Below are 15,909 nucleotides of genomic sequence, written 5' to 3'. Positions count from 1 at the left end.
ATAATCATATTAGTCTTTATTCTTTTCCTTTAAAAAATTTATATAATCACTTTCTTCATGGTATATTTGGTGCTTTTTAGCATGCCGAAGGTTTCCTCATATTATAGAACCTTTTTTTTTAGGTTTATGTTCATCTTATTTTCTCTTGAACAGGTCATTCTTACAGTAGGGGTTTGCATTTAATGAAATGTAATCTTGATTTTAATTTTTGCACTAAATCATCACAAGAACAAAGAGATAAATTTGCTACATTCTACTTTGCAAGCATAACTGGAATGTAAGTTCATTTGCAATTCAATGAGTTATTATAATTAACGATTGTAATGCTGATTATGTTTCTATAATTAAGTAGCCCTAGATCAGGTGTGTTTCAAGTGTTAATCCTAACCTATTACAGTGGGACATTGGTGTAGATATTTGCTCCCTGAGGTGGTATGAGTCATCTCAGTTACTCTTTGGACACTTTCAAATCAGTTTCATCATCTTTCATGTTTTTCCTGTTCTTCCTTTTAAATGCTTGACCTGCTGCACCAGTCTGATGTTGGGGAAAGTGTCCTTTTTTTCCCTTTTTCCTTTGAGTTATGTGACGTTTGAGTTTCCTCCTTTCCTTCGTATTTTGATTAGTCACTTGGGAGTTTTGTTTACAATTATTTTATATGTGATTATAATTTTTTTCTGAAAATATCTTTCTCTGTCATGTTCTGTCTTCATCCTTTAACATTTTTATGAAGAAATATCTTAATTAATTTCAATTCAATAATACTTTACTAATCCCAAACAGAGATTCAGTATGAATTTGTATGAAAAAAGCAACTTTTTAGTTGTGTTAAAGCAATCTTTATATTTAAAAAAAACCTTAAAAGAGCTCAAATATCTGTACAATTAGAATTTGAATGGCGCAAAGTTTGTCTTTGTCATTGAATTTTTAAACAGCTTTTATTGTCTTATGATTTTACACTAGATGAAGTTGAGTTTTTAATTGAAGTCAGATAATTGGAGAATTTCAGAAACTGTGTGACTGGCCTAAACATATATACTCTGACTCATGATTCTGTCTTGGTGCCTACAATTATCTATAGAAGATACCAACATTGCTATTTTTTACAAATTATATTTCAAAATACTCCTGCAACGAAAATAATTAAATGTTAGGTCCTGTTTTCAGTCAATTTAACTGTTTCATCCCCTGCATGAGCTTGATCTTTTTCACAAGAAAAAAATATATATAATTCAAATGCTGCTCTGCTTTTAAACAATGACTGCTAATTTACCTCCAGCTTGGAGGAATATGGACAACTTGTGGTGCTGAGGTAACACTTTAAGCTATACAGTACTTATACTGACAGGTAGAAACAAACAGGAACCAGGGAGTAAAAAACAAGCATATGCAAAAAAAATATATTCACATAGAAGCAGATGGTAGCCTCACAGAAACTTTCTTTTTATAGAAAAAAGAAACATTACATCATTTACTTTAATGCCAAGCCAGCAATATGAACCTTAATGTCATGTTGGTAGTGCTACTGTTACTTGTTACATGCGCTTGAATTATGTATTTCTGAATAAAAGTTTTTAAATAAATGCTCCTTATCTTTTGTCCTCCTTCTTGCACGACTCCACACAGCATGAGACCGAACATCTTCCTTGCTATGGGAGACACGTCAGCTCAGCACCGGAGGTGGTACTACGAGTTGGTCGTAGATCAGGCTGAGCCATTTCTCACAGCTGAACCAACACACCTGCGTGTTGGCTGGGCCTTCACCAAAGGCTACCTGCCTAGGCCCACAGGAGGAGAAGGATGGGGGGGCAACGGAGTAGGAGATGATCTCTACTCGTTTGGTTTTGATGGGCTACACCTGTGGTCAGGTAAGGAGGAGATCAAACCTGAGACAGAGTTTTCATTTACAGTTCTGTAACATGTGCATCCAAGAGGGATAGGTTATCATTTGTAGGTTAATCTTGGTTGGTAATCAGTTTCAAAAAAGTAACTCATGTAGGTTTGGTATAAAAGTTAGGCTATTTTTGTAATTAAAAATCACTTAGGTTTGGATTTGGATTTCCCAATAAATAAAATAAAATCTTATTGACCTAGTGGGTTGGAGCAGTACACATGTGCTCTGAGAAGGTTGCAAGTTCCCGGTTTGATCTCCACAGTCTGCACTCTGGGTCCCTGAGCAATACTCTTAACCTTTACTGCTCCCCGGGCGCTGCACAATGGCTGCCCACTACTCCCCAAGGAGATGGGTTAAATGCACAGAGTTCATTTCTCTAATGTGAGATCAATAAGGTTAAATTATTATTGATATATTGCAACTAGTGTTGTACCGATACCTATACCAGTATTGGGCAGGGCCCCGATTCAGCACTAAAATGGTGGTATCGGTATAGGCGAGTACCAACAAATAGGGCACAGATTCCATTTTGAGAGCCATAAATTTATTCAACTATTGTCACCCATTCCAGGTAGGCAATAAAAAGTTCTATTGGATTCACTTTGTATTAGTCTTTTTTCCTGCTTCACAAAGGTAGACAGCAGCTTGACAAAGCCATGATGGCATTTTTTTTTTTTACATCCAAGTAGTATGCAGTTCTTCATATATACACAAACACATCAATTTCAAACAGATGGTATCGGTATGGTATCGGCCAATACTGCACAGCCAGGAATCGGTTTGGGGGCCAAAGAAATGGCATCGGCCAACACTAATAGCAACACTTTAACAGTTTTATAGGAGGTTTGTCAAGATTAAAAGAGCATGGGAACTCAAATCAGCTTCTCAATGTCAGTTTCTGGTTTTGGGTATGGAGAGTAGAAGAGCTAGAAGACTTAAGAGGTTTAAATAGCAAATTTCCAACAGTTTCAGTTACATCCAGTATGACTAAATGTTAAAAGAAAGGCATCAGAGTTAAAAGGTGATGCTTTGGTGCTAAGCCATTCAGTAGTTTATTTTTTACATACTGTAAATACATTTCTAAGTGAATCACATAGTTCTTTTGATTTTTAGTCTTGCAGGACGTCAAAACCAATAATTAGGTATTCTTAATCAGCAGCTATCATAAAAAACAAGGCCATTAAACTCATTTATAAAGTTTGTTTTGGACTTAGGAAGTCTGTAGATATTCAAGAACATGGTTCAAGCTGGGCTTGTTACCTGATGTGCCAAATATTCAAGAGTCCAAATTGCCCAATAGTATTGTTTTACCCTTGGTGAATCAGTAAATGAAGAGGCCAGAACTCCACTTTTTCTTTGCTGTCTGCCCTCACAAACACAACTTTAGTTCAGAACTCTGTGTGAAAAAAATTGAACGATCCATAAAGCCAGTTTATGACTTAGTGGCTGATAACATCTCTGTTCCTGGCTGCACCTGGCAATTTATGGTGTTTAAATATGGTTGTTTATTACTATTTCCTTTCCGTTTATCTTTTTTTTTTCAGCCACTTATTGGCACAGTTATTTTACAACTGGGCTGCACAGTTGAGCAGTTCATATCGTTGTTGCCTTGTAGCAAAAAGGTAAAGAATCGATCCAGACATGAGACAGGATGCTTTTGCATGAGGTTTGCTTGTTCTACCTGTGCTTACCTGGATTCTGTCCAGGTCCCACCAGTGCTTTTTACCTAGTGTCGGAAAGCATTAAAATTAGATTGATTGGTGACCCTTAATTGGCCTTAGGGGCGAGTGTGTAAGTGTCCATGGTTGTATGTCTCTTTGTTGCTGTGTGACCTGGACTGCTGATCTGTAGAAGGTGTACTCTGACTGTTGGAGATTGGCACCAGCCCCCTGTGACCCAGGTGGATAGATATATGGATTTGATATTCTTGTATAATGCATTCCTTTCCTTTTTATTGCCTTGACCTTTTGTGGATTACCGTCATTGTAGACAGTAATCATCTCTGTCTGCTCAAAAGCTTTCAAGACTGTAGAGTTTCTGATAATTTAGTATGAAATACATGACATTTCGTATATATTTCTTTTAAAAAATTATATCTTTAATTATTACAAAATTCTGTTATCAAAATGTTGAGGAAACGTAAATGGGGGGGGGGCAATATCATCAAAACATGAGACAGATGACAGAATGTGATTGTTGTTGGGAGTGTTGGCCTAGTGGTTAGAGAAGTGCATTTGTGCTCTGAGAAGGATGCAAATACCTGATTTGATCCCCACAGCCTGCATTCTTGATCCTTGAACAAGACCCTCAACCCCACACTGCTCCCCGGGCAGTGAACAGTGGCAGCCCTCTGCTACCAAAGGGAATGGGTTAAATTTAGAGGTAAATTTCTCAAATTTGAGATCATTAAAGTTAAATTATTTTTTATTATTTTTTACTTTTTGGACTGAATTACACAAAGCATGCATCAGTGAGAGAAATCAGTAGTAATTCCAGAGAAGTGAGTGTTATGAGTGCAACTGCAATTTTTTTTGTCAGAAGTGATATTGGTTTATGAAACATTATCTGGCTGAGAAACAGGAACTGCAGCATAGAAGTGTTTATTGCCCATTAAAATTTATGCAAATGGCGCAATCATGGCTTGATATTATGTACATCTTCTGTTTCGTCTTTGTCAGCTGTATGACAGAAATGCTGCTTCATTTTCATCTAGCATTTTAAGTGACTTGTTTCTGCCTCCAATATTCAGGTTGTGTGGGCCGTAAAGTCAGTTCCCCCTTTTCTCACCTGCTGAAAGATAATGATGTAGTGAGTTGCTGTCTTGACCTCACGGTTCCATGCATCTCCTTTCGGGTCAATGGTCTGCCTGTACAGGGCATGTTAGAGAACTTCCATGCTAATGGACTTTTGTATCCTGTGGTCAGCTTCTCAGCTGGAGTCAGGTGAGCAGTGTTAAAGTCATTTAACTAATATATTTGCTTCTCTTTTGATCCTATTTAACGTCATGTGTTTTCACGTTATGCCTTTATTATGATTCTTTGTTTATAATAAGGTCTCAAAACCTTTTAAAGCCACTGACTATAATACATTTTGTTTTGTTTGATGAAAATTTCTAAATCCTATCTTGTCCTTTTTCTGAAATCAGAGTTCGTTTTCTGTTCGGTGGGGTAAATGGGGAGTTTCGCTTCCTGCCCCCTCCCGGCTATGCTTCATGCTCTGAGGCTCTTCTCCCAAAAGTCAAGCTGAAGGTAGAGCCATGTCAGAAATACATCTCAGACTGTGAAGAGGGGAAAAAAGAGCTCTTTGGCCCGTCTGTGCCGATCACTCCAGTAACCTTTACTCCCATTCCAGTAGACATAAGCAAGGTAAGCTTTATTACACAAAAGCATATTTCTATCAAGATAAAGCCGAATTGGACACCTTTTTCCTGACAATATTGTAAACATTTGTATTTGTGCCAAATTTGAATAAGCTAATTTGCATATAAGCCAATTACAGATCTGCTTCATGGGTTATAACACTGCATGTCGACAGTTTTTAAGGTGCAGTGATTTACAACATACATAATTGATATTTTATTATCATTATGAATGGGGTATTCTTGTTCAAATTTAATTTTGACTTTTAAAATCCTCAATTTATGAAAATTATACATAACCATTATTTGTATATATATATATACACTCACCGGCCACTTTATTAGGTACCCCATGCTAGTAACGGGTTGGACCCCCTTTTGCCTTCAGAACTGCCTCAATTCTTCGTGGCATAGATTCAACAAGGTGCTGGAAGCATTCCTCAGGGAGTTTGGTCCATATTGACATGATGGCATCACACAGTTGCCGCAGATTTGTTGGCTGCACATCCATGATGCGAATCTCCCGTTCCACCACATCCCAAAGATGCTCTATTGGATTGAGATCCGGTGACTGTGGAGGCCATTTGAGTACAGTGAACTCATTGTCATGTTCAAGAAACCAGTCTGAGATGATTCCAGCTTTATGACATGGCGCATTATCCTGCTGAAAGTAGCCATCAGAAGTTGGGTACATTGTGGTCATAAAGGGATGGACATGGTCAGCAACAATACTCAGGTAGGCTGTGGCGTTGCAACAATGCTCAATTGGTACCAAGAGGCCCAAAGAGTGCCAAGAAAATATTCCCCACACCATGACACCACCACCACAAGCCTGAACCGTTGATACAAGGCAGGATGGATCCATGCTTTCATGTTGTAGACGCCAAATTCTGACCCTACCATCCGAATGTCGCAGCAGAAATCGAGACTCATCAGACCAGGCAACGTTTTTCCAATCTTGTATTGTCCAATTTCCATGAGCTTGCGCAAATTGTAGCCTCAGTTTCCTGTTCTTAGCTGAAAGGAGTGGCACCCGGTGTGGTCTTCTGCTGCTGTAGCCCATCTGCCTCAAAGTTCGACGTACTGTGCGTTCAGAGATGCTCTTCTGCCCACCTTGGTTGTAACGGGTGGTTATTTGAGTCACTGTTGCCCTTCTATCAGCTCGAACCAGTCTGGCCATTCTCCTCTGACCTCTGGCATCAACAAGGCATTTCCGCCCACAGAACTGCCGCTCACTGGGTGTTTTTTCTTTTTCGGACCATTCTCTGTAAACCCTAGAGATGGTTGTGCGTTAAAATCCCAGTAGATCAGCAGTTTATAGGTCTGGTTTTTAAGCACAGCCCAAAACTTCTGAGAAAAAATTTGAGAAGCATGATATGCGATTTATAACAAGTTCTAATGAATGATAGGGATTATTGTTTTGTTAGAACATTCAGCTGTGTTAACATTTTTACCCTTAAGCTGTTAATATTATGTAAACTTAGAGGATTTGGAAGGAGCACTCAATCGTAATTATGCCACTTTATTTGCATAATGCAGCCATGACACTGGACCCTCAGCATTATCCTACCTCCACCATTCTTGACAGTTCTTAAATGGTCATAAGTCATAAACTTATCTCAACTCCACTTATTTGTATTTTTGCCATTGTCGACAAACAGTTTAGAAACTAAACGGAACGTGTGGATTTATTGTATGCTAAAATGTCCGACAGAAACCTGATCAATTTGGCCTATGATGACTGTGTGTGAATTTCTGAATTCTGAATAAAGCAATATCAGGTGTTTTTCTCTTATAGGTTGTATTACCTCCACAACTTGAAGACATCAAAGAAAAAATGGCGGAAAATTTTCATGAACTCTGGTTAAAGGACAGAATTGACCTTGGGTGGACATATGGAATAGTAAGAAAAGTAGTTTTTAGGGAAACATTTAATTAATATCCCCACTCTCTTAATTTTTGGTTCTGCCTGTGATGTAATAAACAGCTGTTTTTGACACACAGGTGAAAGATGAAAGCAAACTACATGATCCTTGTCTAGTTGAGTTCTCCAAGCTTCCAGAGCAGGAGAGAAACCAGAACCTACAGATGGCTGAGGATACACTTAAGTAAGCTTTAATAGATGAAACATAAAATGACAAACTGAAACCCAATCAAAGTTTAAATTTTGGTTAAAAAGTTGAATATTAATTATGAAAGACGTAGTGTGTTAATGCGTCCTGTTGTCTTATTGAAGGACCCTGCTTGCACTTGGTTTCCACATTGGTTTAGCTGATGACTGCGCTGAGGAACGCACCAAATACATGAGATTACACGCAAAGTAATAATTTTAATGTGCTTGATTGAATTTTTGATGGAATTTGAATCGTTAGAATTTGGATAAAACATAATATTTTATGCAAATGTTTTAGATTTGATTTTGATATACCAATGCCTTTTTCTCAATCATCTGTTTCAGGTATGAGCTGCCCTGTGGCTACAGGCCTGCACCCATAGATTTAAGACAAATTATCCTCAGTTCAGCCGATGAGCATGTGGTTACCTTGCTGGCAGAAAACCAACATAATGTATGGGCCAGAGACCGTATCAAACAGGGATGGACCTATGGACCTCAGCAGGTGCTATTTTTTTATGTGGCCTTGGTTTCATAAAGGCGGATCACGATACAATAGAATACCATAAACATTTGATATATTTCAACAAATCAATACAAAAAAAATCTAACTCATTGAACTTAATCATTACACCCAGAGTTACATATTACAGTACAGCATATACAGTATTTAAACTTAACTTCTCAACTGAAATGCAGTTAACACTTCCATTATTTTTTTTATCCCCTTAAATTTAGTGTGGCATCTTTTTTCATAGTAGTGACTGCACCCCATTTATGAATTGTTTCTACAAATACAGACTAGTTTTAACATTTAAACAGTGAGAGTTAAAATGCACATATTACAGATGTTACCTTTTTTGGGGTTTGTATAAAATCCAGAACTATCCATTCCTTTTTAACAACATTCAAGTGCTTCGAACTGATAACTTACAGTGAACAATTTCCCAGTAGCCACAGGTGAAATGACTAATCACTAACTGTGGCAAAACCATCCTCAACCCTAAGAAATATGGTGTCATAAAATGGGACAGATGGACCCAGTATTCAAGGCAAGTCAGACAATGGGAAGATTCAAAACGTTTAATTATAGAAATGATAAGACAGAACAGAACAGAAACGCGGGCTGCTAAGGATAATCGGACCACAGTGGCTGCAAGGGGAGGCGGGGCACTGCCCAATCACTGACATTCTGGAGGGAGAATCATAGGTAAGTGACCAGGATCATCTGATGGAAATGATTATCCAAGTGAGTCACTTACCTGGTTTAACAGTGCAGTCCATCCTCTCCGAAGAAGGCAAGATCCAGCTGATGGACTGCTAAATAAGATGCGGCTCAGAGCCGTCCAAAGTGTCCCAGATGCAGCAACCCCAGTGAGCAGGCAGGAGACCGATCCAGGTCAGAGAAATAGTTCAGAACCGGACAGTTCCGAGTTCCAGGCATAGTACGTTGCCTGACCAGGGGTTCCAATCCGAACAGACAGATTCAGGGTTTTCAGGAATCCTCAGAGTGTGAAGGCAGGTTCAGAGTTCTATGATACCACCAGCATACGCAGACAGACACACCCCGATAAAGACAGGCACGCTCAGGGGTAGAGAGGAACATAGACAAGACATGGTTCCAGGATAAACGGCAAACTTTAAACTGTTGTCCACCTTGGAGCCAGGCTTACAGGAATTAAAACTGACTTTCCCCGCATTCCAAGCCAAAAGCCTGAGCCGGGACACAACCAGTAGACAGGAGACAAACACCAAACCCTCTCAATCCACTGGTCTCCAAGACTCAGGGCATGAACCAGGAAATTAACTCTCACGAAACAAAAATGAATAACTGACATGAAAACATAACACGAATAAACAAAGAATAGACAAATAAATTAAGAAATAGATGAATAATGATCTGGCCCTGATAGCTGGGCTGAACTGTATATATAGCAGAGGGAGCAGGTTAATAAGATTAATAATAATTAGAGAGCAGGGAGGGAATAGCAGGTGAATAATGTAAGTAATCATAGAAGCTACCGGTGCTTCGATCATGACATATGGATTCTATGTCTTTCAAGTCTTCCTCCAAAACTTTAGAAACTTGATGTACATGTCAAAGGCATGCTTTTCTGATATCTGAAAGTAGGACATTTCTTTCCCAATTTTGTTTTTGCCCATGTTCTGGATTGGAACTATGTTCTGTTGTTCTTGAAGCTCTGGCTCCAGCTGTAGTCTATATATTGTTAATGTCCTTCACGCCCTTGAAGTTAGGTTTTTTTTTGTACAATGGTGCACTTAGATGGAGCAATATAGGAAGCTAGCTTACTTTTGATAGTCACCTTTTTTGCCTTATGCACCTTTGGGAGAACATCAGTGGAATTTTAACTAGGCAATCTCCTCTATACTTCTGTTGTTTTAAACAAATGAAAATTAAATTTAAATTTAAGATATTCTATTTCTCTAATTGTATATTTTCTTATTTCAAAGAACACATTGTAACTTAAATCAATAAAATGAACATAAAAATCTCTTGGACACACCACCTATTATTTTATAAATATCAGTTTAAGTTTTTTTCATTATGTACGAAATGCTACAGGTTATTTAGCCCCTAGATCATATTACATTTTAGACCCAAATGTCTTGCAGCAAAACAATTACAAGTTTTAAGTTTAATCTGTTTAATCATTTAATAAAATCAAATTCGCCCCGCAGCATGCCATGAGACTGCTCATTCTCTGAACACATATCCCATAATTGTACATACAGTAGATCCTTAAAATGTTAAAGACATTCGGACAACATTTAACTACCCCTTTGCTCTTTCCAATCTATGTTTGTAGGATATAAAAGGAAAGCGGAGCCCTCACCTCGTACCTTACAGTCTTGTTGATGAAAGGATGAGAAAAGCAGGCACTGAAAGTGTGAGAGAGGCCGTCTGTATCCTGCTGGCATTTGGCTACAGCCTGGAGTCCTTAAGCCAGGAACAGAGTATGAATCAAATACCTGTCACTAATCTTTAAAGTCTCAGTTTAATTTATCTCTATTCTATCTGTTGTGGACCTCTTTAACCGTGTACATGTTATCAATGAATAGCTAATGTATGAAACCTAATGGAAACTCTACAGTAAGTTGCAGTTTTTAAATTGTGGTTTATTGCTGTAAGTTCTGTCAGTGTTGCAAAGATAAACTAACAAGGGAGGAATTTAAATTTCATTTTATGAGATAACCATTTTTACTCTGTTTCTTTGACTGACAGCTCCTTTATCAAAGCCATGCCTCTTCTCGGTGGAAAAGAGCAGAGTGTTCAGACCAGATAAATCCTACGTGGTGACCAAGGGGAAGTGGTATTTTGAATTCGAAGTCCTGACAGCTGGGAATATGAGAGTGGGTTGGGCCCGACCAGGCTGTACTCCAGATAAAGAGCTTGGCTCAGATGACCAGGCTTATGTCTTTGATGGATTTGAGGTGAGGCATTCCAATTTAACAACTCCTGATTTCCCAAAGATGCTTGCTGTTGTAAAAACCCAATTCCTAGCTAGTTTGTTAAAAAAAAAGCATACTGTGGATTTGTGTCATCTTTTCATCAGAGTAGATTTAATTTACAAGCATTGCCTAAATTCAGATTTCCTTTTATCTTTGATGTCTCTTATCCAATATCAATATGCAATTTATCTGATCTGTTTTAAAAAGCAACTATTAGTCTGAACTTTGTTCAGACCTTAATGATTAAATGTTTTTGTTTCATAAAACTGCTTTCAAGCTAATTTGATAAAATGGTTTCCTTTCATAATTCAAGGCAGTTTGTGTTGAACGTATTCAAGTCTCTACAAGGAAATCATTTTTTTTTTTTCAAAATTATAACAAAACCAGACATTTGATAATCAAGAACACTCCAATCTACTCAGAGAGAAAATGAGTGTTATAATATTCTTTATCACTCTTTGGGTGTTTAATTTGGTTTGTAAAATTTACTAATCCTTAAGTTATTAAATCGATTTTCACCTCGCATGGGGTATACAAAAATAACCTTTCCCTTAAATTTCCTCATGTTAAGGGTAATATTTTTCACTAATGAGGAGAAAACCAGCATTGATGCAACTTACGGAATAAAAAGTCAGAGATCAACAGGGTCTCAGTAGGGTTGTGATGTAATGCCACAACATGGGTGGTATACCATCTAATGCACTTCTTGGAGATTAATTAATTAGATGTAATCAAGTAAAAATTCAAATTCCAGACATATATTTGATAAAAACCAGCAAGATCGAGGTTATAAGGTTTGCACATAATAAAAAGAAATACTATCATTTGCAAGCAAAATCATAGTGATATTATGGATAAAGTTCAGTTCCTTACCAAGGTTTTTGAGTTACTGTAGCTCATCAGTTGCTACAGCTGTTACATTTTATTTATTCATTGTTTTAAGAAATTGAGTGAAATTAAGGGTTTATAGATTTGGCTCAGAAATTGTAAAAGACATTGATTCTTGCTTTTTAAAATATAAGCGATTCCATTCCAAACCTTGTAATACTATACCTTACAAGTGTCTCCATTAATATGTGTGATGCAGCAGGGCTAGAAAACAAGGCTAGCTGGTTGCCTTGGTCAGTAAAAGCAGTTTTGAAGTTATATTTTCATACATTCTCTATAGCTGATTAATGCTATAGAGTGTTTGAGTCATATAACCATAAATGCCCTCAAATAAATACAAATACACAATATTTATTAAGGCATTTAATACTACTCCTTAATCCACATGCTTTCAATTATGCGATTGACTACCAGATTAGTCTCTATTATATTACGGCATTTACTCATTTCCATACCCGGACTCAACTGTTTAATTACTTACCTCTGTACATTCAACAGTTAAATGACCTCAACATAAAAACTGGGTTTATTCACTCTGTTGTTAGATTGTTTGTGTTTGTCTCCTGTTAGTCATGTTTTTCTGAGTTGTTTCTTCCTTAAAATCTTTATTGCATTTATTCCTGCCACCCTCATCCCTGAATAAGTGCTAAAAAAATTTTTTCATGATGCATTTTTGTATTGAAACAAAATAATGAATTGATGCTTCAGCATTAGCAGATGTCATGGTATTGTACATTATTTGTCAAATGCAGTTGAGAAAAAAACATGAGTTGAAATCGTTTGCAGAAATTGATCTGTCCGAATGTCATCTTATTTGATCTTTACAATGCATAATTTTTTATGTTCATTTTAAGAAATGTATTATTGTAAACTTCCGCAAGGGAAAAAACACACAATTCTATCCTGCTCTGTTCCTATATTGGTTAATTTACAAGAGGTAAACGTACCTCTGTTGTTTTAAGGTGTTCAATTCTACATAAATGAGGAGTATTCTTTTACTTTATCCCCTGTTTTGTACTTTGATGCTGTAGTTAAATATCCATATATAGTTGTTTTTTTTATTAAGAAAAAAACATCTTCCAATGTTTTGCTTTCAGGCTCAGTGGTGCCATCAGGGAGGTGAGCCCCTGGGGCGTCCGTGGCTCAGAGGCGATGTGGTGGGTTGCTTGGTGGACATGTTTGAAGGCACCATGATGGTCACGCTCAATGGAGAGCTGCTGTTTAATGACAGAGGATCAGAGCTGGCTGCCAAGGATTTGGATATCAGAGATGGTGCGGGAAAATCCTTTGCTGGAGTTTGCATACCGAACACAGATATTTTCTATGGAACTGTGAGAACATATAGATACAGTACAGGAAAACATTTTCAGTTTCAGCTATATTTTGTTTTAGGGGTTTGGTCACACTTGAGTATGTAGGATCATCACTAAATGTTAACACTGAAAAAAGATAACCAGAGTAAATGCTGTTTTTATATTATGATTTGAGTTATTCAGAGAAGCAGGCAGTAATACTAACCTGAGTAAAACAAATTCTCCCATAAACCTATTAAAAGGTTGTGCAACCACTTTTATCAACAGACGACATTAAATATTCCTACTAGTTAGGAAAGAGTAATTTAAATAAATTTGGAGTAATTTTATCTCATTCTTTTATTGTAACATTGTTTATTCACTAACAATGCGACAATTTAAAGCGTCTTTAATGCTATATGAGATATGGCCTTAATGATTGGTCTTAAGTTCAAGATTTTAACTAGGCCCAACTGAAATGCCGTTTTAGTGTTTTCCTGAGCTAAACTTGTTGGTTGGTGTATTTCAGCCATTGTGGTGATGCAGAGCCCAAGTGTTTTTGACCTTAAAGATCCAAAGTGACAACCTACCATGACTGTGATTCACTATTGTTTTCTGGGAAAATTGCAAATGTATATTTCCAGCAAGATGTCTTTTGGATTTAACGCCTCAGCCTTATTCATTTAGGTTTAAGTCAGGTATTTTCCTTTGCAAATTTTATATTGTGGGATAAAAAGTGTAAAATTAAAAGAAATCAGCAAGAATGTAACCCCTCTTATGACTATAAACATGTTTATTCTTGTTTTCCCTTTGTTCGTGTATTTATGAAGTCCACTCTTGAAAAAATTTCCCTTTGTTTTTTTTAGGCCTGTTGCCTGTGGTCAGTGCTGGGGTGAACCAGGTGGGAAGGCTGAATCTAGGCCGCCAGGTGGAGACTCTGCAATACTTTAATGTGTGTGGCCAGCAAGAGGGTTATAAACCTTTTGCCTTTAATATGACCAGAGACCCATCTCTGTGGATGAGTTGGAATCTGCCGCAGTTTACGTCAGTGCAGCCTGATGATCAAAACCTTCAGGTTAGTGCAGTGGTCGAGGGATTATTTTCACACAGCTTGGTAACAATGCCATTGCAAGGACCCAGCACTGTACAATAGCTGTACAATTGTTAATATGGAGCCATCTCTGGGACCCAGCAATGTTTTTTTATATGTATTAATGCACCACTTTGATTCCCAAAACATTTTGCTAATCTGACTCAAGGTTACTCGACTCAGGGGCTCAATGGATTTCTTATCCAGCCTGAGGGTCTCTCAGCGTTTGTTGGTGCAACATGGTGGAGGGAGTGAGATGGGTTTTTACCGGCTCAGCATGCCCATTGAGTGTGCTGCCACACTCAGAAGCCCTAAAGATGGTGTGCCTCTAGTCCCCTCCAGCTCTTTAACTCCAAGTTCAGGTTCGTATGCATTGCTCAGAGAACTCACACAGATAATATTGTATCCAATGCAGCACATAAAACCAATGATCCATTGCATGAAATACTGTAAATTGTGTATGGAATCCAGCTGCTATTTTTCAGACTTATCCCCTGTCTAGATAACTGATATTCTACCATTATGACCTTGATGTATTGTTCTAGTTAAGCTCCCCAGGGCCACAGTGTAATTAATGCCTGTTGTCCTTTAGCGAGAAAAGAGCTGGAGGACACAGACTCTGACTTTGAAGTGCTGATGAAGTCAGCACGCAGCTTTGCTGGCTCAAGAGATGAGCTCAACCACAAGGATCACGGTCATGAAAAAACATCAAAACTAAAACAGCGGTAGGTAAAAGAGAAAAAAACCCTGATATTAAACATATAGGGAAAAATTGAAATATTTTAAACATTTAGATGTTAATTCAGTTCACTTATTTACCATTCGTTTAATAAATAAGGGCATGTTACTTTTCAAATTAGGGAATTTTTATCATTCTTTTTGCCATATTTATATCCAGTTACATTCAGTATAATTTAATCCAAGCTTCGTTAAAATAAAGTCGCATTAATCTGATCACTTTACAGTTCCCTTTTAGACACCATGGTCATTGGCATCAAGTCATTCAATTTGCTGCTGTCCCTTATTCTGAGTAAGCATGTGATGACTATACAAATGTATGGTCATCAAATGCTCTCATTTGTAAGAGGAAAAAAAAAAACACAGAAGGGCTGGTCCATAACTACTATTTTGGGGAAGAACAATCTAAGAATATATGCAGATATTAGGAGCTTATCTACATAAATATCTTGATTCTGAAAAGAATCCAAGAACCATGGGAATTGAAGTAATTACTATTGGAAAGAAAACAAAGAGCTTACAGAAAGTTAATGTCATCCACAACTCTGACAAATTATGTCCTGAAAGATGAAATAATAAGAGGGCATCAGCAGCATTCTGCCTGCATATTAATAATAAGAATATTTTCTTCTTATTGATAATCAGGCAGAATGCTGCTGATGGTTAATGGTTAATGATGGTTAATGGTTAATGATAACAGTAGCATCATCAAGGAGGCAGTTATGCTGTGAATATATGGGGTCAGAACCAATTTACACAATCCACGGAAGAGACACATCTAACCATAAACTGGCCCACTTGTATATTCCGTGAAAAGAAACCGAGAGAACAAAGTTAAAAACAACAAATAATACATACATGGAAAATAACAGTCTGATAGTTCATCAGTAAGCTTAACAAATTAAGCCCAACATAACTAATTAAGATAGCTAAGAAAGGCAGGAGTCACTCTGAATTTAAGCTATATGTGCATATTTATGTATTCAGTATGTATAAATTAACAGTTTATTCAGACAGAGTAATGTTCTTCTGCATTTAAAACTTTTTTTGCTTTGTGGTTACAACAA

General features: G+C 37.3%; 1 protein-coding gene across 1 annotated transcript in view; it reads left to right on the top strand.

The window, feature by feature from the left end:
* ryr2b (ryanodine receptor 2b (cardiac)) overlaps positions 1–15,909 on the top strand; it is a 113,395-nt gene that overhangs the window by 13,557 nt on the left and 83,929 nt on the right. Inside the window, exons 18-30 of the mRNA XM_038293906.1 lie at positions 1,625–1,866; positions 4,642–4,834; positions 5,038–5,257; positions 7,049–7,153; positions 7,255–7,358; positions 7,487–7,570; positions 7,709–7,868; positions 10,192–10,339; positions 10,608–10,816; positions 12,820–12,994; positions 13,881–14,089; positions 14,274–14,466; positions 14,697–14,829. Of these exons, the coding sequence (XP_038149834.1) occupies positions 1,625–1,866; positions 4,642–4,834; positions 5,038–5,257; positions 7,049–7,153; positions 7,255–7,358; positions 7,487–7,570; positions 7,709–7,868; positions 10,192–10,339; positions 10,608–10,816; positions 12,820–12,994; positions 13,881–14,089; positions 14,274–14,466; positions 14,697–14,829 (2,175 nt within the window). The remainder of the gene's footprint in view (positions 1–1,624; positions 1,867–4,641; positions 4,835–5,037; positions 5,258–7,048; positions 7,154–7,254; positions 7,359–7,486; positions 7,571–7,708; positions 7,869–10,191; positions 10,340–10,607; positions 10,817–12,819; positions 12,995–13,880; positions 14,090–14,273; positions 14,467–14,696; positions 14,830–15,909) is intronic.

Source organism: Cyprinodon tularosa, unplaced genomic scaffold, assembly GCF_016077235.1.
Source record: "Cyprinodon tularosa strain WSP-4 unplaced genomic scaffold, ASM1607723v1 ctg331, whole genome shotgun sequence".
Lineage (NCBI taxonomy): Eukaryota > Metazoa > Chordata > Actinopteri > Cyprinodontiformes > Cyprinodontidae > Cyprinodon > Cyprinodon tularosa.
This window is presented reverse-complemented; position numbering and strand designations above follow the sequence as displayed.